Genomic DNA, 23,465 nt, shown 5'->3' on the forward strand with positions numbered 1-23,465 from the left:
GCGTACCAATAACATATTAATTTTTTTAATAAATCAATGCTTCACTCCTCAACAACTCATGTAATCACGTATAGCCGTATAGGCAATATAGGCAATGTGTGGAATTTTCTACATAAATGAATTATTTCCCACAAGCTAGGTAAAACAAATACCTCCATTTACTTTAACATAATTTCAGTTTAAAGTTTAATTTATGCACAAACACCTATGATTAAATAATAATGATTTTTTTAGCTCAAAAACCTAGTTTATTAAATTATAAATATTCGATAAAACTAATTATTAAAGTAACTGAAAAATAATAAAAATTATTATTTATTTAAAAAGATAAATAAAAAATTTGACAAATATATTAATGATAAAAGGAGAAAAAATATAAAAAGTTAAAAATTATAAGCTAATGTTTAAAAAAATATTACTTCAAAAAGCATTAAAAGTTATTAAAATAAATTTATTTATCGAATAATCAAAAGAGTTTTTTAATGGGTAAAAAAAATTAAAACTTAACTAAAATGTCTTAATCTTAATATATATCTTTATTTTTTCTCTAAATGAAATCCTACTCTCTTCGCTCTCATTTATAAACAACAAAATTTAATTTCACATTTAAAAAAATTAATTAACTTCATTAAATAAAACAAAAATAGTTAAAATTTGCTTATACTAACTTTCTTAAATTATCTAATAGTTAAAATTTGCTTATAATAATTAAATTAACTAAAAAATTTAAAGAGTATGAATTGAATAAGAACAGATGTAATATTTAAGAGCAACAGCAAATACTACTTCCTCTGTTCTTATATATCAAATTCAATTATTTAATTCATTAAAATTAAAAAAAATAATTAATTTAATTTATAACAATAAATTTGTAATTTTTTTCAAACTTATTCTTGTAATTAATACTTCTCTCTTTTTTAACTATTTATCAATATATTCTCTCTTATTTAAATTAGGAGTATTTATAGTATAAAAATAATTAATCAAAAGATTGAGTCTTAACAAAAATAAGTATTATTTTAAATTTAAATCTTATAAATATTAACCGACTTTAAACTTAAATCTTATAAATATTAACCGACTGGATAAAGCATCATATGATTAATAATGTAACATTACAATTTGTCTCATAGCCTATGTGGCTATATCCTAGACCATGACATATTTTTCCAATGATTTTTACATAAAAACCTTAAATGAGTTAGAAAAAAGAGTCTGAATATATCCAAGGATGAGATGCAATTGCAATAACAGTGGAACTCACGTGCTGTTGTGTAGCGGTAACATGAAATGTCAATGTTGTTGGCGTTGCATAACAAGATTCTCCTGCACCAATCACCAATGCAAGCTAAACTAGAAGTAGAAGTGAATAGTAAAATGTAAGTAAATAAACAAATAAATAATAAAGGGTTAAGGAAGGGAGCACGAGAAGTCCACAAAAGCAGCACAACACAAGGGACAAGGGAACCTCGATCCCATGCCATGTGCGGATGGGGCATTATTAATATTTTCACTTTGTAAATAGCAAGTGTGTCTCTCAAACAAAGATGAGATCTTTGGTATTGGATTTTTGACGAATGAAATATTAGTATTAGTATTATGGAGAAGGAGAAGAAGGAAGAAGGAGGGAAAGTGGGGCAGAGAAAGAAGCCATGTGGGTGTGTGTGATTTTTTTAGTTCTCTCTGACACCACCCCATCCAATCTTAACACACAACAACCCAAGTGTTGTGTTGAGACATGGAACAAAAGCAAGAGATAGATCTAAACATGGAACATGGAACATGAAACATGAGTGAGTTTTGTTGTGTGATGCAGTTGTTTTAGATCTTGTTGAGAATGATGAGTGGTAGGAATGCGAGGGAGTATCTATTGGGATCCCTCAACCATCACCGTAGAGGGCATAGCTTTAATGGGGTGGCCAACAACAACAACTACCGCGATGACAACCTTGATCTTTTCTCCAACAACCGTCGCTCCCTCTCTCTTGCTGCTTCTTCTGATGACTCTTCAGATGGTGCTTGCTTGCTCCACCTTTTTTTTTTTCTTCTCTCGATTCTTAATATCTCCCAACACTTTTTTTTATACTAGTTTCTAATAATAAGAAACAAAAACATTGCCTGGTTAGTGGAAATGAAAATAATGTTTTGTAATGGTTAAAAAGTATGATGATGATGATAATGTTGTTAAATGATTATTATAGATAATTGCCATTTGTGAAGGAATTGCATGATTATGAAAGTTCTGATTGATTTATGGTTAATTTCCAATTTGTATTATGAGAGTCTAGCCTCTTGACCATATATATATATATATATATATTAGGTGATCTCTATGTTTTGTATTATGTGTGTGATGATGGTTTGTTTTTGTGGATTTAGTTTCGGTGAAACTGGGGAGGCTCTCAATTGGAACAGCAAAACCGGTTAAAAGTGGAATTGATGATCTGTTATCATCTACAGAAGGAGGGAAGCATGATTATGACTGGTATGCTATTCAAATTTGTCATGATCTCTTTTGTTTGTAGACTCAATAAGAAATCACATTCAGTGGCCGGGAAATCTATGTGCTTTATTGGCAGTTTTATGTTGTTTCAGATTATTCATAGATCAGGGATCAATTGCTGAAAATTTTTCTACTTCTCAAAATATCTTGGTATACTTTGATGGAATTCATAACCATATCAGTTAAATTCAGATTACAATGTTTTAGTTGCTGGGTGGGTTAGTGTTTATTCAGCTTTTTGAATTATTACATACATACACCCAGAATTAAGTAAATTAAGATTACTGTTGGTTGCCCAATTTGTAATTATTATGATTGTTTTGTGTTATTAGGCTTCTCACTCCCCCGGGGACCCCTGTTTTTCCATCAGAAGGAGAATCCCAAACAACCTTAGCTCCTCCAAGGAGAAGTTTGACTAGATCAACATCTACCTCTAAGACCTCAAGGGTATGTGTGTTCGTCTCATAATTTCTACATGAAATTTCTGCAAATTCATTCCAAATATGTTACCAACATCCATGCCTTCAGATTTGTTAGTAAGGGGATTGATGAGATATTAGCTATAAACTTCTAGTGAAGGATAAGGTGATGGGATGTGTATTTGCTTTTGGTATTTAGATGTTTACAAAGTTAGCTTCTCTAACCAATATGCTTATGACAACTGAGTAGTGCATTTTCAGCAGCAGTCCAAGTGCTTATTCAAATCTTTGTTTCAACTCACACTTTCTGTGAGCTGAAACGAGGATTTAGGTCCTCTTTGAATAAATCTTTCCATAAACACTTATCGGATAAAATAAGATTACAAGAAGGTGAAATAACGAGTTTCTCTTGTAAGCTAATAATATCAACAAATGCACTTAATTTTTGTGAAAGTTCTTTCATCTAACTTCTACAAAAGCTAAAGTGCATAAGTTAATTTTAGCTTATCGGAGAAGCTCAATTTATTTTATTCTCCTATAAGTGCTTATGAAAATGTTTATCCAAACAGGATCTTAAACCATAGTTTCTGTGAGTTTGTCTGTAGACATTATTTGTTCCATGTTGCTGACTCCACCTAATGCAATAAGGCTTGGTTGCCGCTGTTATTGTTTCAACTTACAGAAACTTGGAGAACTACTTTATAATATACTGACCAGTTGAAAATGGTTAGCTAGATGCTATTAAGTTTTAACTTGTTAATCATGTTTCTATCAGCTTGCAGTCTCACAATCAGAGAACAACAATCCCGCCTCTAGACCAGCAAGAAGCAGTTCAGTAACTCGCTCTTCCATCTCAACTTCACACTCACAGTACAGCTCCTATTCTTCAAACAGGCACTCATCTTCAATCCTCAACACAAGTTCAGCCTCAGTTTCATCTTACATTAGACCATCTTCCCCCATAACTCGCTCTTCATCTTCAGCAAGGCCTTCCACTCCCTCCTCTCGCCCCACAGCATCACGGTCCTCAACACCCTCCAAACCGCGTCCAGTTTCCACCAGCTCCACTGCTGAAAGGAATAGACCATCATCACAAGGCTCAAGACCATCGACTCCTAGTTCTAGGCCTCACATTCCTGCAAACTTGCATTCTCCATCTGCTTCATCAACTCGATCACTGTCTCGGCCTTCTACTCCCACACGTAGGAGCTCAATGCCATCTTTATCTCCGTCACCTTCCCCTACAATAGGTTCTTTAACTTCAGCAGGTCGTGTTTCATCAAATGGACGCAATTCAGCACCTGCATCAAGGCCAAGCTCACCAAGCCCGCGAGTTAGGCCTCCACCTCAGCCAATTGTTCCACCTGATTTCCCCCTAGAAACACCACCAAACCTTAGAACAACATTGCCTGATAGGCCAGTTTCTGCAGGCCGGTCGCGTCCTGGCGGTGTCACTATGAAGACAAATAGTTCTGAAACTCAAGCCTCCCCAGTTACTATGCCAAGGAGACATTCATCTCCTATTGTTAGTAGGGGGAGAGTGACAGAACCTGCAGCAAAAACCCGTGGCTATTCCAATGGCCATCATGTTGATGCTCCTGAGCCTAGAAAAGTCTCACATGCTCCTGAGGTTGCTGCAAGGAAATCTGTTAGGTCCTCATCTACTGCCCCTGACAACACTGGATTTGGGAGGACTATCTCAAAGAAATCCTTGGATATGGCTATTAAGCACATGGTTTGTATATTCTACTCTCAGTTCTGCAGGGTTAACAATCAAAGTTTACTGATTAGAGCCATCAACATTCAACTGTTTCACATTTTTTTCATGATCATAAATTCATAATAGATATTAAGTTGCAGCTTTATACTACCAAACTACTTTCACTTTGAATGAAAGTCATGCCCCAAATGATACAGCGACCCTTGGCATCAATGCCATGAATCTTCATTCACCTTGTGATACTTTATGAATTGGACATTTCTTATTATATTTTTGTCAAGATAGTTCATTTATCTTTGAGCAAAGTTATGCTATTAGACATTTGGATCTGTTTGGATAAACTCCTCCGTAAACACTTACAGGAGAAGAAAATAAGAAGGGAAAATGCATTGAATTTCTCCATAAGTTAAAATCAACTTACGCACTTTAGCTTTCATAGAGTTTCTATAAAAGTGCATACGTTGATTTTAGCTTATGCAAGAAGCTAAATTCATTTTACCTTCTTATTTTCTTTCTCTAAAAGTTCTTATAGAGAAATTCATCCAAGCAGGATCAAAGTTATAAGCATTTATTTGGTTGCTGGAGCTAACTTTGAGAAGATGCATGCTTCTAGCAAGTTTGTGCTGTCAACTCAAACCTGATTCTCTGTGCTTTTTCATTTATCAGGATATAAGGAACAGCTCAGGAAATATTCGTTCACTAACAAGCACCACACTCTTTCCTCAGAGTATTAGAACTTCCACTACCAAGTCTCATCGAGTTTCAAGTGCTCCAGCATCTGTTGACATGAATGGAAGCATGATAAGCAGTAAAAATGGAGCCAATTTTGATGTGGGAAATGGTATTGATAGGAATATGATGATGAAAGGAAGAGATGCAGATGAAAGACATTATTCTGCAAAACTGAGTGAAGTGGACATCTATGAGAGTTCTCGTTACGATGCACTGTTGTTTAAAGAAGATTTGAAGAACACAAACTGGCTGCATGGTGCTGATGATAAGTGTGATCAAGGCCCCATATTTGATAATGGATTTGAGCACCTTCCTGAACCTTTTGGCCTCTTATAACAATATCTATAGATGTTCTGCCTAGTGCATTTGTAACATGCTATTTTATGTTCTAATTATTATCTCAATTTTTTGAAAGGATGGGATGTTTCAACTTATATAGCTCCAAGGTAAAGAAGTGAAGATGCATTCATATGTTTTCTGCAATCTGCTGAGAAATCAGTGAATTCAACTTTAATATTAAACCTATACAAACAATGCAGGAAAAAATTACATGAAAGAGGTCCAACTTTCTTTGGGAGAATGAGAATTTTCATAAATGAGTGAGTTGCATACCATGTATGCGTTTGTCAAAAGGAAAATGTAATACTTCATAGAGATGAATGGAATGTGATGTCATATGCAAACACTATGATTGAGTGTTATTTTCCCCTTGGCAATGAACACTATAGTTGAGTTGAGTTGCATTTCTACATTTTTGTGCTCTTTACTTAAGGCATGTACAATAGTCAAGTTTTGATAAAATCTTTAAAAATAATTAGAAGTGTTTATTTATTTTTTATTGGAATTACATTAAATAATTTAAACAGTTTTACATTATAGTAAAATAAATATAATCAAAATAGTCATTTTTGCAAGTAACGAGTGGGGAAAAAATGTCAACACCCAATGAGTTCGCAAAACAGGTTTAAGCTGGACTTGTGATACTAATGAGGCTTCTTTGATCGATTCACACCTCCCCATTTTGCTCTATGCGTTGCCCGTCTATTTGTTTGTATTTTTTTTATAATTCTGTAATGTAGTTATGTTCTGGTACATTTTACAGATATTAATTTCCATGATTAAAAATTTTCACTACGAAAATTAGTTCTTGTAACACAACATAACTACGTTACAAAAACTAATTTTCATAAAGTCTGCAAAAAAGTGGCCAGTGAAGGTGAGAGGAAACAAGGGTATTTTGGAAATTAAAAAAAAAGAATGGGGTGTGAAAAATAAATAGGAAACTATAAAGAAAATGGAATTTGTTAGAGTTTCTTAACAAGGTTCAAATCGCTCAAAAGTGGCAATTGTTTTGCGCACTAGTCAAATTGTTGGTACACCTAACACAAAATGAACAATTCCAATATTATTCTTCTATAAAACTGATACGGATTCGTAATCCGTAAATTTATGGATTCATAATTTGTATGTTTACTAATCCGTAAACGAATCCGTAACAGATAATCCATATGTGCAGAGAGTTTCAGGTTATTAGAATGACGTTCTAACCAACCAAGCTAATATGTCAATTATATTATAAAATAATTCATATCCCTATATATTACAATAAAATTTCTAATGTATATTTAATGCACATATAAATTTACATAATAAATTTTGTGACAATTAATCTTGATCTAATAATTTATTTATTTACATATATAATTTTTTATGAAACCTATGATTTTTATTTAAAATTCATATATGTAAAAAATACATTATTAGATTAAAATTAATTGTAATAAGATCAAAATACATTATTTAAAATTTTGGCCTTATTACAATTAATTTTGATTTAATAATTTATTTTTTTACATATATAAATTTTAAATAAAAATCATAGGTTTCATAAAAAATTATATATGTAAACAAATTAATTATTAGATCAAAATTAATTGTCACAAAATTTATTATGTAAATTTACATGTGTATTAAGATGATTGAGGGCGTCACGTTAATAGTCAGATGTTCAAATCGTGCATTGATCATTAATTTATAAAACATGTTCCATTATATTTTGAAAAGTTTAATCCACAGTGCAATTTTACATTTCGAATTGGAATTTCTAGAATGCAATGGGGTGCAAGAAACAATAATTAGAGGTACTACGTGTATCTTTCTTTTTTTTATAATGTGTCTTATTTATTTCTATATTAATTTTATTTATATACTCAATATTTTTTTTTGTTAAATAGTAGGGCTTAAAGGCCATACTCAATAAAATTTACATCTTTAATGCGGAACAACAATTTCAATGCTTCTTTTGAGTGTACCTTTTTAAATGAATCCAAACATCTAATAAATAACGTAAGGGTAAATATGCCTTTCCCAACGGAGACGAGATTGGACCCACAAAAATTTGAAACACATGGTTTGCAGGCTCATACTTTAGTTTTAGTTGTGGTCCTTTGGGTCTAGGGAGGGACAAGACAAGACAATCAGCATTCCACACATCATTTTCACTTCAAGAATGCAATGCTACACACCACATCAATGCCAATGATTCTATTTCTGGATGCCCTTTGTCACAAGCACCATGCCATATTGCCATTTTCATTCCCATGCACAAGCCCTTCCAAACCCTTCATTTAATTCACAAGTTGGCTTCTAAGGCCCCAAAAAAGAGAAAGACAACCCTATTTATTCAAAGTCACAACAGAAGCCAGACGCAAAGTCTGTGTGTGTGTGGAAACTGTTGTCCGTTGTGACACCCTTCTTTATAATTCACGCATACAAGTAGCATTCAAAATTAATCACATTAACAGCTTCGCATAGTTTGAATAGGAAGTGTAAATAGTACTATTTCTTAATATCTGTGTACCTTTTTATGTGTGTCTAAAGCTCTCTTTTAATTTTGCCCCTTTATTTAACGATCAAGATGTCCATTTTAGGTTTTAGGTACACAATAGCAATAAACGTGGTCTAACAGTAATATCAATATTTTCTAATTAAAAAATTGACGAGTCAAAAAAATAAATTGGCAAAAAATAGATTGTGTTAGTGATTCAAGCACCACTCTAATCGTGATCCGAAACAAGAACTAAGTCCAAGGAATTGAGGTAAATTAAATTTTATAACTGTAAATGAGGCAATGGTCAATTCATAGGAAGATGGGAAACGGGAAGGAAACTCATTCCTTCCATCGAGATCGGCATGTGAGAATAGTATTAAGTTTCATTCCAACAGTTCAAATATTAATTTCTTTACATTTTAAAAAAATAAATCTTTGATCTAATTCACTCCTCTTAACCCTTAAAAAAATCCTCTTACAACTTAGCTAACACGAGACCACATCTTTTACGGTTTAAAATAAATCGTTATCAGTAGAGAATCTCAGCCCTTAATTTTTTTTATAAGATATAACTAAAAATATGTTTTATTACGTTTATACAGTAGACCATCCTAATCGAATTGAGTAGAATGTTTATGAGTAACAAAGTTCTTTCTCTAACGTGTAAATTAAGATTCAATCTCAATACTACTAATTAAGTTAAAATAAACTCCCATAAATTATTTAATAATAAAATGATAATACAGTTAGGTGTACATTATTACTTTAAAAATCACTTGTAATAATCTATTACACTCTGCAAGTTTGGCTTCATGAGGAAGAAGGCTTCAAGCTGAAGCTGATACTTGAACGTTGAATGTGTGCCTCCCAAATCATAAACAGGAAAACCAAAAGTAAAATCTCTACACGGTAATATAGCATTGTATGATAGCTAATATAGTACAGTATCTCTATGTCTCTCTGGTTTTGTGTGTGTGTGTGTGTGTGTGTGGATTCTGGCGTGTTCCTGAAGCTATGCCGTTAAAGCTTGTTTTTGCTTCCTCTTGGCCGTTACCACAGCCAATTACCAAACAAAATCTGCTTTAAGAAAAACTTTTTCTTTACCAAAATCACATTTATACATTTTGCATAACTTGCACTTCTCAACCCTCCCTATTGTGGCTTCCACTTCCAACTTGCTTTCCCTTTCTCCTGGTTTCAAGGTTTTCTTTCATCTCTCAATTCTTGCATTTATTTTTGCATGTTTTTCTTCTTTTTCAATCTTCATTTATACTTTTTAGTGAGTTCATGTTTTTTGCACATCTTAAAGAAACTAACATGTGGCATAAAACTAAAATTCTCAAGGTTTTTGGCTTCACATAAACTAAAATTAACATTCTTTTTGGCTTAGAGAGAAGAATTTTTATCAAGCAAAATGAAAGCATATGAAAATTCTAAAGGGCATAACTAGTTCCACTTTATAGTGAATCCAAGGAGAATATTCTTTTAATGAATGAAATTATAGTACAGCTTAGCTAAGGGACTGATAAACTAACTGTTTTGTTGCATTGCATGCTTGGTTGTTGGTTACAATTGTTCTGTCTGATTAGTGTGCAATAATTTGAAATCTCAATTACTAGGGAAACAAGTGGAATCATTGAAACCAGACAACGAGTTCCAGCACCTTGATTCAACAGTAAAACTTGATCATGCTACTACAGTCCTACTTTACCACAATACCAATTTTCCTACTCCTGCTTGTGTTTCCTCACACTAAAGCTAATCTACATTCAGAAAAGCAAGCCCTCCTTGATTTTGCTGCTGCACTTCATCATGGTCCAAAAGTCAATTGGAACTCTAGTACCTCAATCTGCACTTCATGGGTGGGAGTTACATGCAGTCATGATGGTTCCCATGTTCTTTCTGTGAGGCTTCCAGGTGTCGGATTGCGCGGTTCTCTCCCACCAAACACACTTGGTAAGCTTAATGGCCTCATTAGTCTCAGTCTTAGGTCCAACAGCTTGAGGGGGAACCTTCCAACTGACCTACTTTCCCTTCCTTCTCTGCGCTTTGTATATCTCCAACACAACAACTTCTCAGGTGAAATTCCTGATTCTCTGCCACCGCGGCTTATCTTTCTTGATTTGTCCCATAACTCTTTCACAGGACAAATTCCAGCCTCAATCCAAAACTTGACACATTTGATAGGACTTAACCTCCGAAAAAACTCTCTCACAGGACCTATTCCTGATGTTAACCTTCCTAGCCTTAAGGATTTGGATTTGAGCTTCAACTACTTGAATGGCTCTATTCCTTCAGGTCTCCATAAGTTCCATGCCTCCTCATTTAGAGGTAATTTGATGTTATGTGGAGCACCTTTGAAACAATGTTCTTCAGTTTCCCCTAATACCACATTGTCTCCACTAACAGTCTCAGAGAGACCAAGTGATCTATCAAACAGGAAAATGAGCGAGGGAGCAAAAATAGCAATTGTTTTGGGGGGTGTCACATTGCTGTTTCTTCCAGGTCTTTTGGTAGTGTTCTTCTGTTTCAAGAAAAAAGTTGGTGAACAAAATGTAGCACCTGCAGAGAAAGGTCAGAAGCTTAAGCAGGACTTTGGGAGTGGTGTGCAAGAATCTGAGCAAAACAAGCTTGTATTCTTTGAGGGTTGTTCTTATAATTTTGATCTGGAGGACATGTTAAGAGCTTCAGCTGAAGTTCTTGGGAAGGGAAGTTGTGGAACAACATACAAAGCCATCTTGGAGGATGGAACAACAGTGGTTGTGAAGAGGTTAAGAGAAGTGGCAATGGGGAAAAAAGAGTTTGAACAGCAAATGGAGATTGTCCAGAGACTTGATCATCATCAAAATGTGATTCCCCTTCGTGCTTACTACTATTCCAAAGATGAAAAACTAATGGTTTATGACTACTCAACAGCCGGCAGTTTTTCCAAGCTATTGCATGGTAATTACTCTTTGAGCTTTTCCCTGATTACTCAAGTTTCAAGGCTGACAATGTCATATAGCTTTCTTTTCTTATTATAGATATCAGAACAACATAAACTACTACTCATTCCATCCCTAATTCTTTCAATTAATTCAAATCCCTTGAAAAAAATAATTTAGTTAATCACATTAAATTTATTAATTATTTGTATTATCATTCCAAAATTATTATTATTTTATCTCTTCATCCACTTAATTATTTTTCATTAATGTTTGGAGAGAAAATAATTAAGTAAAGATATGCACGGAAAAAAATAATTAATATATCTAAAAATTAAAAAAAGATCTTATAAAAAGAAACAAACAAATTTCTAAAAAGAATCTCTAAAAAGAATCTTATAATTTAGGACGAAGAGAGTATATAACATCAATATAACTATCAAAACATTGATGTTGTATGCTTGACATCTAGTTTCATATTGGATTTACACTTTACAAGATATTAGTATTAGAACAAACCTAAATGTTACAGTCCACATTATACAAAATGATAGTTTTATACTGTTATATTGGAGGTGTTTTAAGATAATTTTTATGTAAACTTGGAAATGGTTAAATGCATTGCCATTGTTGTGGCATTTTCTTAATATGACATGTGAAACATGATGGCAGGAACAACGGAAACTGGACGAGCTCCACTAGATTGGGATACAAGGTTGAAGATCATGGTCGGAGCTGCTAGGGGCATTGCTCATATCCACTCAGCCAATGGAAGGAAACTTGTCCATGGCAATATAAAATCATCTAATGTGATTCTCTCAATAGATCTCCAAGGCTGCATATCAGATTTTGGCCTAACTCCCCTAACAAATTTCTGTGCCTCCTCCAGAAGTCCAGGCTATGGAGCACCTGAAGTTATCGAATCACGAAAGTCCACTAAAAAATCTGATGTGTACAGCTTTGGTGTTCTCCTCCTTGAGATGCTGACTGGCAAAACACCAGTTCAGTATTCAGGGCATGATGAAGTGGTTGATCTTCCAAAGTGGGTCCAATCTGTTGTTAGAGAGGAATGGACTGCTGAAGTGTTTGATCTTGAGCTAATGAGGTATCCAAACATTGAAGATGAACTTGTGCAGATGCTGCAACTGGCAATGGCATGCGTGGCAGCGATGCCGGACACGAGGCCTTCCATGGAGGAAGTTGTCAAGACAATTGAAGAAATTAGAGCATCCATTTATTAAAACCAGCCATCATTCTCAGAGGACAAGTTCAAAGGGTCCTATGGTTTCACTCTATATAACTAAATGGAAAGCTACTTAGCAGAGGAAGATGCATGAATATTTTCCACATGCCCGGGGCAACAAACTGCAAGAACAATATCCATCCATTGCCTATATACTTCGAATCATACATATTCAAGATTCGTTGGAGGTCTTAGCATCAAAAGAAAAATACTTTTATTTTTATCTATCTTGCCATTTTTTCTTTTTTACCTTTTCATGATTTCTTGTTTAAAACCACACTGAAGTAATAAATCAAAATTTGGTCAACATCTGATTCAGTTTCACATGCTTCGCAAGTTCTTCCAATGGGATGTATTCCGTAGGTAAATACATCATTTTTGCAGAAAAGAAAAATGTTATTATATTAGTATTCGTGGAGAAAATGCTAGTTTTGAGTCAACCAACAAGTGGACCAATTTTGCAATTTATCAAAAAACCTAATCATCACATCACTCACTAAAATGAAAGAATTCATCGCGGACAACGGCAGAAGCGAGTCACCAATTACATGTTTATTCACGATGCCATTTTTTAAAGGTATAATTTCCAAAAGTGAAAGCAATATGAAGTAAGAACACACATAAAACTATATACTTTTCCCCAGTACTGTATTTCCTTGTTCAAAGAATTAACATACAAACATTAAAATGGCCCAAATTAGGCCAACCTATATTGGTATTCTGCCTAATGTAAGTGAGGTTATTGTATGTTCAAGACTGCCAATAAAAAGGAGCTTTGGTCAACCACGTCAACGAGCGGTGTTTGAAGAGCTTGGGTCAACCAAGTCAGCACCACTAACAAAATTAGCAACAAATGATATCAAACGAAATGGAGCACCGATAAGGGGAGCATCTGTAATTGGCACGGCATCAGCATCATTTTCCACATTCTTAGCATCCTGCAACTCTATATCTTGTATTTCATTATCATCCAATGGAATTTGCACGATTTCTCCAGCATCATCAGATAACAACGACGAGTTTGACATTACCCCAACAACATGCTTAGCGTCATTAAAAGAGTTACCATTATCCTTCACTGAAGTCTCTTCCAATGAATTCAACTTGGGGGCCGACACAGACGCATACTCAGCAGATTCTGGTGGAGGAATGGCAACACCAGTAGGTTTAGCGAATTCAGTCATCTCATTGGGTTCAGTGACTGCACTTTGGTGATCCAACTCAACACATAACTCGGTGACCTGAAGATAAAAATGGATTAAACATGCATAACACTACCTATACAAACTAACCCAACCAATCTAAATCTACTAAAACCAAAATATCAAACCCTCTAGTAAGTCTTCAGCAATCCACGATATTCTTTAATAAAAGTAACAACCACAAAGAACCTGGCATATTACCTTCTCCACAAGTTCCGCATTTTCAGCCATCAATTTCTCCACCAACGTAAAGGCTGCTTCAATTTCAGACTTCAAGTCCTTGTTTTCAGAAGCAAGATCCTGTCCACCAAATAAATGAAATATGATCAGAGGCAACATAAATAGGCAAGCAGTAAAGATTCTTCCTCCTCCCTACTTAAAGTCACTAATTCACACATTTGACAGGTTTATAACACGAAACTCATGGTCATGCTCCATCATCATTTTTGGAAATTAAGATATGACAACTTAAAATGCAACTGGTAACAGCCATGGACTGCTAGACTTCCATCCACCACCATAGATTTGAGTATCATTAAATATAGCACAATAGAAGATCATTATCCAGAGTCATATATAACCATCATTCCATCAATGATCCTTTCCTTCTTTCAAAAATAAAAAGTCAAGAAAACTATTTTTCCTAAGAATGAATATGTAGTGTAGATTTTAACCATGTAGGGTAACAAAAGTAAAACCTTTTCAGGTGCATCCCGTGAGCAGGAAGAAGCGTTACTGTTTTCATGATTTTGGACCGTTGACTCTAGACTCGACACTTTTTCCCTCAATTGCTGGTTTTCTAGAAAAAGATTATTCCTGGACTCCTCCAACTCTTCCACCTGCCAAACTTTGATTTTAATTTGCATATCAGAATTAACACAGATTTGTTATGAAATGGACAAATAACATGCGAATGTTAGGATCCAATTGCAAGGTGTGGAACGTGGAACTTGAGTCCCACATTGGAAGCACAGGATTCTAGTGTTGGGATTCTCCAAGTACAATAGTTTTGTGTTGTTCTCTTCTCCCAAGGTTATTAACTTATTATCAATTAGTATCAAAGCTCTTCACCATGTTTCTCAGCTGCAAACAAGCGCAAAACTAGTCAAAGGGCTAGAGCACACCTAGCCCACATGGGTGACGAGGTTGCCAAACATGGTTAGATGTTAGGATCTAATTCTAGTAAGGGGTTTATAAGGCCGCAGTCAATTCTCTAGTTATGTCTAGCTTTTGTGGTGTGGTTTTCCCAAAGTTCTTATCAATGAGAAGTTAAGATATGATTTGATAACTATAATTAGGGAATTATCTCAGCTGATAATTAGGGAATTATCTCAGTCTTTATTATGTTTTCCTACGTTGTACTATTATTCATTAAAAATAAGAATATACATGTGTGATACAACACACAATTACAGTAAATACTTTTCTATATGAGGAGAGGGTAATTAATCAAGTCGATGTTTGAAACCAATGTGAGTAAAACAATACTTAATTAATGGAGCAGCATTTGTATGAGAAGTTAATCAAAGATATCCAAAAGAGCATAAGCCAAAATGAAGGCATTCTAAAAAATTAAATAATAGATCAGTATCAAGTCCAAAAACAAGTACAAAAACAACCCGAGATGTCACAGATAGCCACAATGTCTTAAGTAAGAAAAGTTGAAGAAATAATTATACTTTCATCTGCACTCAGGGCATCTGCTCTTGGGCAAATAAAACTACTCAAACCAGTTTCTGTATAAGCTTCAATATAAACCAGTAACAAGTATTACTAAGAGTTATATAAACTTGCAAGATAACGTTACTTGGCACAGTAAAATGAAAATTTTGCTATATCATATTTCAACAGTTAAGATTGCAGCAGTGTTTTGATTAATCATAAGGCTCACTTCAAATGGCAGTCCTATTCTATAAACGATTCCAAAACTGAACATTACAAGATAATGTTTCAAAGATTATGAATCCTAAAGACTATGACAAAGAAATTACAGATAATGATATATAAAAATAATAATCTATAATACTTTCCTAGGTTTTTCAAGAAAAATATTCATGTATATACATGAGTTACATACCTGCACCTGTAGCACAGCAATGTTGCCATTCAGCTTTGAAATAGTGTCTTTAGTTGAATTCTGTAAATAAAACACATGATATGCTTCTGATAAGGGAGAAATTTACAAGAAATAGAGCATGCATTATTCATCACCACAGACAACCCAAAAATTAAAGTGAAAAAATTGTTGCTTTCAATATGGAATGACAAAATACAGGGAAAAAGAATAAACAAAATATGAATAAAAAGTTCACAGGCATATTTTCACATTTCAGATCAAACAAGTTGTGCTAGTCCTTGTTCTTCCTTTTAACCCCTATTGCACTGATGGTAAATTTTCTAAAGAACTCAAATGCATTATTGACTGTTCTACCAATACCAAGTACTAAATATTGAGCATGTCAGTAGTCTGCAATAATATGACCTTCTGCTTATCCATTGCCATTCACATGGAGTTGGTTGGGAACAGAACTAATATGCCCTTGTGTAAAGGTCAGAGGTGAAACAATTTCTACTCTACATCCTTAAAGATTTATGGCTAATGGATATGGCTGTAGAGGAGAGGCTCATGGATACTGCCACCAAACTCCCCTTGACCTCATTTAAAAACCACCTCTATTTCTTCAATGTTCAATCAACCAATCAATCAATCTTTTTTATTTTCCAATCAGATGAAATAATTACCATCAAACAGAAAGGTACCTTAAACCTAGACACTATAAGGGAGTTTTGGACACCAAAAACAGATTGGTTGGGACTTGGGATTTTTATTTCAAAAGATGAGTGAGAACTTTTTTTAATTATTTTTCTAATATATATATATATATATATATATATATATATAATAGCCTATATTTTTTTATTTTTTGGAGTCAAAATTACGCTAAGAATAGCTAATGCCTAATATAATATATGAAATTTAAGGTCATTAATTAAACAAAATATTCAATGCAATAACCAATAACATATGAGAGAACAGAATAATTAGCCAAGTTATTACCTCCTTCTCGACTAAAGAACTCAAATCGCTCTCCAGAAGATATATTTTTTGTTCTAAACTCTCCTGTGGAACAATGCATATTAAAATTTGGTTACCAATAAAATAATATCAAACTAAATCAAAACATGAAAGAGGGGGCAATGGGAACAGCTAAGGTTAAATAGAGTGAATGCAGTAAATAACAAAATGAAGCAATTCTTACCCCTTTCAGGCTCAAAACTTCCTTTTCATTCAGCAACTGATTGGTTCTTTCCACCAATGTAGCCTGCATATCACATGATGTATTTTTAAATATTAAATGTCTTGATAAATCATTTCTCAAACTCAATGCTCCTAAATCTTTTAAAAGGGTAAAAAAACAAATAAGGTTGTTCACCTCTTTTTGAAGTAAGGAATTATTCTCACTGTGCAATTGTGCGAATCTTGTTTCCAGTCCAACCTGCAGATAATCAAATTAAATGTAAGTCAATAGATAAACATATCAGAATAATTTATAGAACACTGAAAACTAAAAGGAAAACAAATATATATTGATATTGTAAAATGAACAAAGAGATTGTAAAAACAAGAAGATAACAACCAGAGCCTATGGCTCCTCCAAGAGAACTCTCTTAAAATTTTCTTTCTCTAAAACTGCCTCCCCTTACTAATAACCCTCCTCCCTATATACATGTAGCCTCCTCCCTATGTAAGAAAACATGACTCTCCATAATGCTGCCTTTTGGTATAAACCTTCCAGACTCTCCATTTCTTTAGGGCTTGGATCCAGCAATTGATCCTTGTTCTGTTCAGCCCAATGATCTGGATTAGGCCCAAGATCCAATATCCCATCAATAATATACTTCAAATCACACATAAGATCCATTCAAATATTCAGTTAAATTGTTCAATTCAAATTCAACTATATATTTACCCAGTCTAAAGCAGGTGCTAATAGCTAATCCACTAAATGACATAATTAAGGTCATCAATTAAGTAAACAATATATCCAATGCAATAAAATATGAGATAATAGACAGGTTATTACTTCTTTCTCACAAAAAGAACTCAAATCATTCTCCAGAAGATTTATTTTTCGCTCTAAACTCTCCTGTGGAATGAAGTACATTGGATTTAAAATGCCATCCCAACTTTCATTAACAAAAAATTCTAAATTTATAGTGGATATAGAAAATGCCAAAGTTGATGAAGCAATTCTTACAGCTTTCATGCTCAAAACTACCTTTTCATTCAGCAACTGATTACTTCTTTCCACCAATCCAGCCTACATATGATATACTATTAAATATCTGGATATATAATTTCTCAAAATCAACGATCCTTAATCTTTTAAAAAGGAAAAAATAATCACTCACCTCTTTTTGAAGTAAGGAATTATTCTCACTTTGCAATTGTGCAATTCTCATTTCCAGACTAGTCTGCAGATAATTCAGTTAAATATACCAGTCAGTAGTTAAATATAGATAAGTAAGATCCATCCATACATTCATCAAAACAATTTAATTCAAACTCAATTACATGTTTTTGTGTCTGCAATTCATTATCAGTTCGTAAATTATTGATGATCTCTTCCAAGGAAACTTGTTAAAGAAAGGCAAAACAAATGTAGTGATGAAAAATTTATAACAAAAGATGTTATTAGGAACCGAGCTAAATTTTAATCATTTTTCTAGAATGCATGTGAGAAAGTAAATATATAGTTGCAATGTTAGCATTAAAACAAATATCCGTCTGATAATTGAAAAAATTTGCAGTATATATTACCTCTTTCTGAACTAGTTTATCATTTTCTTCTTCGAATTTTTTAATTGTCTCCTTTGATATGGCCTGTAGAAAGATAGGTTATATGCATTCATATTAAACCACATTTGTGATATAAGCACTTAAATAACTGATGAATCTCTGAGATGAAGTTTGAAGTAAATTTACCTCTTTCTGAATGTGCCCTTCATTTTCTTCTTTCAATTTTCTTATTGTCTCCTGTGACAGGGTCTGTTTTAAGATATGCTATACATGTAACGAGAAAAATGCCAGATAAACATTAAATTAGATATATCATATGGAATTTAAAATCTATCACCTCTTTCTGCATGTGCATATCATTTTTTTCTTTCAAATTTCTAATTGTATCTTCTGATATAGCCTGTTGAATGAAAGGTTGTACATGTCACAAAAACAATGAAAATAAGTGCTCAAATAAAGAACAGATATTTCTAAATAAAATATTACCTCTTTCTGAACATGCACATCATGTTTTTCTTTCAATTTTCTGATAGTCTCTTCTGATGCAATCTGTGGAAAGATAGCCTATATGAGTTAAAAAGAAAATTGCAAGATAAAAACATTAGGAGAAAATCTCATTCAGATAAAATTTAAAATATATTACCTCTTTCTGCATATGCAAGTCATTTTGTTCTGTTAATTTTCTGATTGTCTCTTCCATTATGGCCTGAGAAATGATGGGATGTATAGTTGTATACCTAACAGAAACATGAAACATAATTGCTAAAACAAAGGACAGGTTATCAAGATAAAATATTACCTCCTTTTGAATGTGCATATCATTTTCTGCCTTTAATTTCCTGATTGTCTCCTTTGATAAAGTCTGTAGAGTGATAAACCACGCATATTATAAAAACTTTGAAAATAATAAATAAAAGGACAAATATGTCTCAGATAAAATATTACCTCTTTCTGAATATGTATATCATTTTCTTCTTTTAATTTCCTGATTGTCTCTTCTGATATGGCCTGTGGAGTGATATGATGTACAACTACAAGTTATAAAAACTTTGAAATATTGTTTTGAAACAAAAGGGCAGAAATTACTTAAAAGAATGAGTGTGTTTGGAAGGCAAATAAGCTTACAATGTTGTTTAATATGCTATTTCGTGTACCTTTGTTAATTTTTTTATAATTTTTACATAATTTAAGATTCTTTTCTTGATGATTTTTGTAGACAAATGCTCTGTAAATACAAGTAGTCAAATAAATGTGTAACAATCAATTTTTTTTTAAATCAGATTTTCAATATAATTTTTTTACAAATTTTTTTTTTATATAAATCTAAACCGGGGACGGGGCGGGAACGGGGATACTCGATACCCGATGGGTATGAGGATGGGGTAACAAATTTTAATCCGTCGGGTACCGGGGACTGGTACGGGTATATGTTGGGGAGTCGGGGTCGGGGACTGGGGAGGCAATACCCATCCCCGCCCCGCCCTGCCCTGTTGCCATGTCTAGTCTTATTAGAATTCCTCCTTTAGCCTTCATATATTAAAAAATCCTTAACACTCTCACTCCCATCAAGTATCACTTCATTATAATATAAGTCCATTTATATTATCTCTTTTCATTTAATAAAAAACTTAAAAATGAGAATAAAATTTAAAAAATTATTATCCTAATTTTTAAGATGATAAATCATTTGAATATTTACACACACACACACGCGCGCGCGAAATTTCAAGTTATATCCAAGTAGTTAAATATGTCATTTTATACTTATTAACTAACTCAATAACTAGTTTATCAACTTTCAGCTAGCTTTTTCAATGTCAAACTATTTTTTCAACTTTCAACTAATTTATCATCTAATTTTGCCAAACACACCAAATATTACCTCTTCATGAACAAGTATATCATTTTTTTGTGGAAAGATAAGCTATACATATTAAAAACTTGAAACAGTAAAACACGCCAGCATATACATGAAAAATAAAAACTTTAAAGACATTTCACTACATTTTGTTTGAGCATGTTATTGTCATTTCGCAATTTTTTTATTAACTCTTCTGAGCTGGCCTGTCAAAAGATAGTTTCATTTAGTTTAGCAAAGCATTCGTTTCCATAAACACTCAACTCAAACAAATTTGATAGTAAAGACAGAGAATGAAGCCAGTAACTTTTTTCAATTAAACTATTCACAAAGGAAAATATTTAAAATATAGCACATGAGCCGTTAGTATAAACCTTGAATGAAGCATAAGTAAAAATCTACATTGATTGAAGGAAAACTTACACATTCTTTACCATTTGGCAGATGACCATTTGAATCCATATTAGTGCTTTGCCCATCTGCAAACTCCAATGGTGGAATATTCTTATCCTTTCCACTTTTCACCAGATTTTGATCGCTATTGGGGGTTTCAACAACCCCGTTCCGATCTGCGTTCATACTTTGCTCATGGGTGACTCCTGAAAGAAGAGCAGGTTCATCCTTACCATTATTTACCAGATTCTGATCCCTACTTGATGTCTCTCCAACCCCATTCGAATCAACATTCGAGCTTTGCTCATTTGCAGTCTCGGAAAGATTAGTATGCTCATCCTTTCCATTACTCACCAGATTCTGATCCCTATTGGCAGTTTCTCCAACCCCATTTTCCACATTCTTGTTCTGCTTGTTCTTCTTCTTCTTGTTCTTCCTCTTCCTCTTGTCATCCTCCATCCACCCAGCTCTAATTCTCTATTCCAACTTCTAAGACTCACACACACAAAAACATAAATTTCAGGTTTAGATTTCAAACATGTCACCCCAAAACAAAATGGGCATCATAACTCAGACCCCCAAATGCAATTCAATGCCAACATCAGGATCCAAAATAAAAACACACACAAATCTTACAGTTACCGATTAGAAATGATGGGCATCATGAAATCTTAAATCTAGAATTAAAAAAATCACAAATTTGAGAATAATATGAAAAGAAATAAAAAAAAAGAATTGAAATTATTGATAAGAATGAATACTTACAAATAGAATCTGGAAAGAGGAATGAAAGGAATGAAAGGGTAATTGAGTTAGCGAAATGTGGGAAAATTAAGATTGTGTTGTCAGAAAAATGAATCTGGGAATGCAAATGCAGCAAAGTAGGGATTGGGTTTCAGTGAGTGAGAAAGAAGCAATTGATGAAGGGTTGGGCGCGTGTTGTGTTGTGTTGTGTGATGTCATGTCGGTGCGTGTTTTTAGCGTTGATTTTATTTGATGATGCCACTTTCTCGACACCTTTCGTTCCGTACCACAAATCCAACGGCTTCTAATGCCCCCATTTGTTGTCTACTTTCTGGACTTGTCTGTACTGGATTATTTTTTTTTCTATTTAACATTTTTATGTATCAAACTCGGTATAATTTGTTTGGTACGGAGAAAATTTAATGGAAAAACATTTTTTTTATAAGAATCAAACATACTGACGCACCTGTCCCATCCTGTGTTTGTGCTGTTGCACCGAATATTAAACATCCAACGCAAAGCCTATAAATATTTATTTATTTATAATGAATGTGCCCTTGGTATAAATTGTTTGCTTTGGAGAAAATCTAATGTAAAAAAATGTCTTTTTTATTTTTTTATTTGAAAGAATAAATACACTCTGCCCAACCCTTGTTTGTGCTCTAACCCAAATAAGGGACAAGACTATAGATATGTATATATTGCCTTTTTTGTATAACCGAAAATACAGTAAATGCAATAGTTCATCGCTAAAAATATTACATTTTTTTCTTTTATACAACTTTTCTTTCGAATTAATTTAGGAAGTGTATTGGATTAAGATTTTAAAATATTATTTTAGTATAAAAAATCAGGATTTTAAAGATTATGTAAGAATATTACTATTTATCAATTTTTTTACAAATAGTTTATATTTTAATAAATTTATATCATCATAATGGATTTTAATAGACTTTATAAATTTATAAGATTTGAAAGGATTTTATAAATTTTTAAAAACACATTGAATATTATAAAAGTTAGTGAAAAAAGTAATAGGAGTTGATGAGGTTTGGATAAAAAGTGTAAAATTAATATAATTTTTTTGATTTTTTAATATACATTCATTCTAGTTTTATGACCTCTTACACTAACTCTTCTTGCAATAACATTTTTTCATTCTCACTTTTGGATTTGAACAATAGATTTAAGATTATACGTTGATTTTTTTATTTTTTTTAATTACTACAAATATTCCATGATAAATCTGATGACATATTTAAATGGGGCGAAATAATAAGCATATGCTAAAAGGGAGTAGTGAGGGTAGACAATTGATTATGTGGATGACAAAATTAAGGGTGACAGTCAATATAAGAAAAACATGATTAGTATTAACAGATAAGATAAATATTAATTTAATTTAGAAAACAGAGAAAAAAATACAGAGGGGATGAGTATATTTGACATTTTTTATTTCCTAAACGATAGGAGAAACATATATGATACATGTATCTTGAAAAATATTAAAGAGAGAAAAAGGTATGTATAATGAGAAAATAAAGTACAGTAACCAATCAAAAAAGAGTATAATAAAATCTCAAGAATTTGGATGAGATTGTTTAATAAATGTTTTATACTAAAAAGTTTGATGAAATCCATTTAAATCTTTTTTAAAAAACAATCAATCAAATTTTATATAATTTTTAATACTAAAAGACTTTTTATAAGTTATAAAGAATCTTAATTAAATACCACCAGATTTTGTTATCTTCCTTAAAAAATCTTAAAAGTCTTAATTGAATATCACAAAACTTATTTATACTATTTTAAAATCCTAATTGAATGTCACAATGCATTTTCATGGTGCTCATTTTTCCATGGTTAAGTGATCCTACTCATATTAGGCCTAATGCTTAGGTGGTTTGGCCAATGATGGGCCAAGAAATATTGAATAGTGATGTAGAGGGGGGGTGTCAAATAACCTCTAGCTTTTTCAAATTCAGAAAACATTTGAAATAACTAGTGAATTACAACTTTATTGTACCGCACTTGGTGCATTGGTTTTCGTAGCCTTAATGCTTTTTGCTGGTTGGTTACATTAAATAAAAAAAAAT

At 32.9% G+C, this 23,465-nt stretch overlaps 3 protein-coding genes across 17 annotated transcripts; 2 read left to right on the forward strand and 1 right to left on the reverse strand.

Annotated features, from left to right (window-relative positions):
* Positions 1–1,427: 1,427 nt before the first annotated feature.
* Positions 1,428–5,843, forward strand: LOC100802172 (mucin-5AC). Its single transcript, XM_003534582.5, has 5 exons — positions 1,428–2,015; positions 2,380–2,485; positions 2,836–2,950; positions 3,698–4,657; positions 5,309–5,843. Exons 1-5 carry the CDS (start codon positions 1,838–1,840, stop codon positions 5,708–5,710), a joined length of 1,761 nt encoding a protein of 586 aa, XP_003534630.1. The 5' UTR covers positions 1,428–1,837; the 3' UTR covers positions 5,711–5,843.
* Positions 5,844–9,432: 3,589 nt separating this feature from the next.
* LOC100810832 (probable inactive receptor kinase At5g58300) lies at positions 9,433–12,944 on the forward strand. Its single transcript, XM_006587845.4, has 2 exons — positions 9,433–11,147; positions 11,801–12,944. The coding sequence occupies exons 1-2, from the start codon at positions 9,893–9,895 to the stop codon at positions 12,367–12,369; spliced, it is 1,824 nt and encodes a 607-aa protein (XP_006587908.1). The 5' UTR covers positions 9,433–9,892; the 3' UTR covers positions 12,370–12,944.
* Positions 12,945–12,975: 31 nt separating this feature from the next.
* Positions 12,976–21,596, reverse strand: LOC100811378 (uncharacterized protein MCAP_0864). 15 transcript variants are annotated; one of them, XM_006587857.4, is made up of 19 exons: positions 21,391–21,596; positions 20,667–21,114; positions 19,320–19,382; positions 19,174–19,236; positions 19,018–19,080; positions 18,861–18,923; positions 18,712–18,774; positions 18,561–18,623; positions 18,396–18,458; positions 17,987–18,049; positions 17,833–17,895; positions 17,659–17,721; positions 17,008–17,070; positions 16,834–16,896; positions 16,632–16,694; positions 15,651–15,710; positions 14,272–14,412; positions 13,775–13,873; positions 12,976–13,612 (listed from the first exon to the last, which is right to left on the reverse strand). In XM_006587857.4, the coding sequence occupies exons 2-19, from the start codon at positions 20,709–20,711 to the stop codon at positions 13,160–13,162; spliced, it is 1,617 nt and encodes a 538-aa protein (XP_006587920.1). In that variant the 5' UTR covers positions 20,712–21,114; positions 21,391–21,596; the 3' UTR covers positions 12,976–13,159. The 15 variants fall into 15 exon arrangements, with proteins under 15 accessions (XP_006587920.1, XP_040861138.1, XP_014617933.1 ...); XM_041005204.1 differs by having other exon boundaries at positions 20,667–21,120; XM_014762447.3 differs by having other exon boundaries at positions 20,656–21,111; positions 21,391–21,595.
* Between the last annotated feature and the right edge of the window lie 1,869 nt (positions 21,597–23,465).

Source organism: Glycine max, chromosome 9 (assembly GCF_000004515.6).
Source record: "Glycine max cultivar Williams 82 chromosome 9, Glycine_max_v4.0, whole genome shotgun sequence".
Lineage (NCBI taxonomy): Eukaryota > Viridiplantae > Streptophyta > Magnoliopsida > Fabales > Fabaceae > Glycine > Glycine max.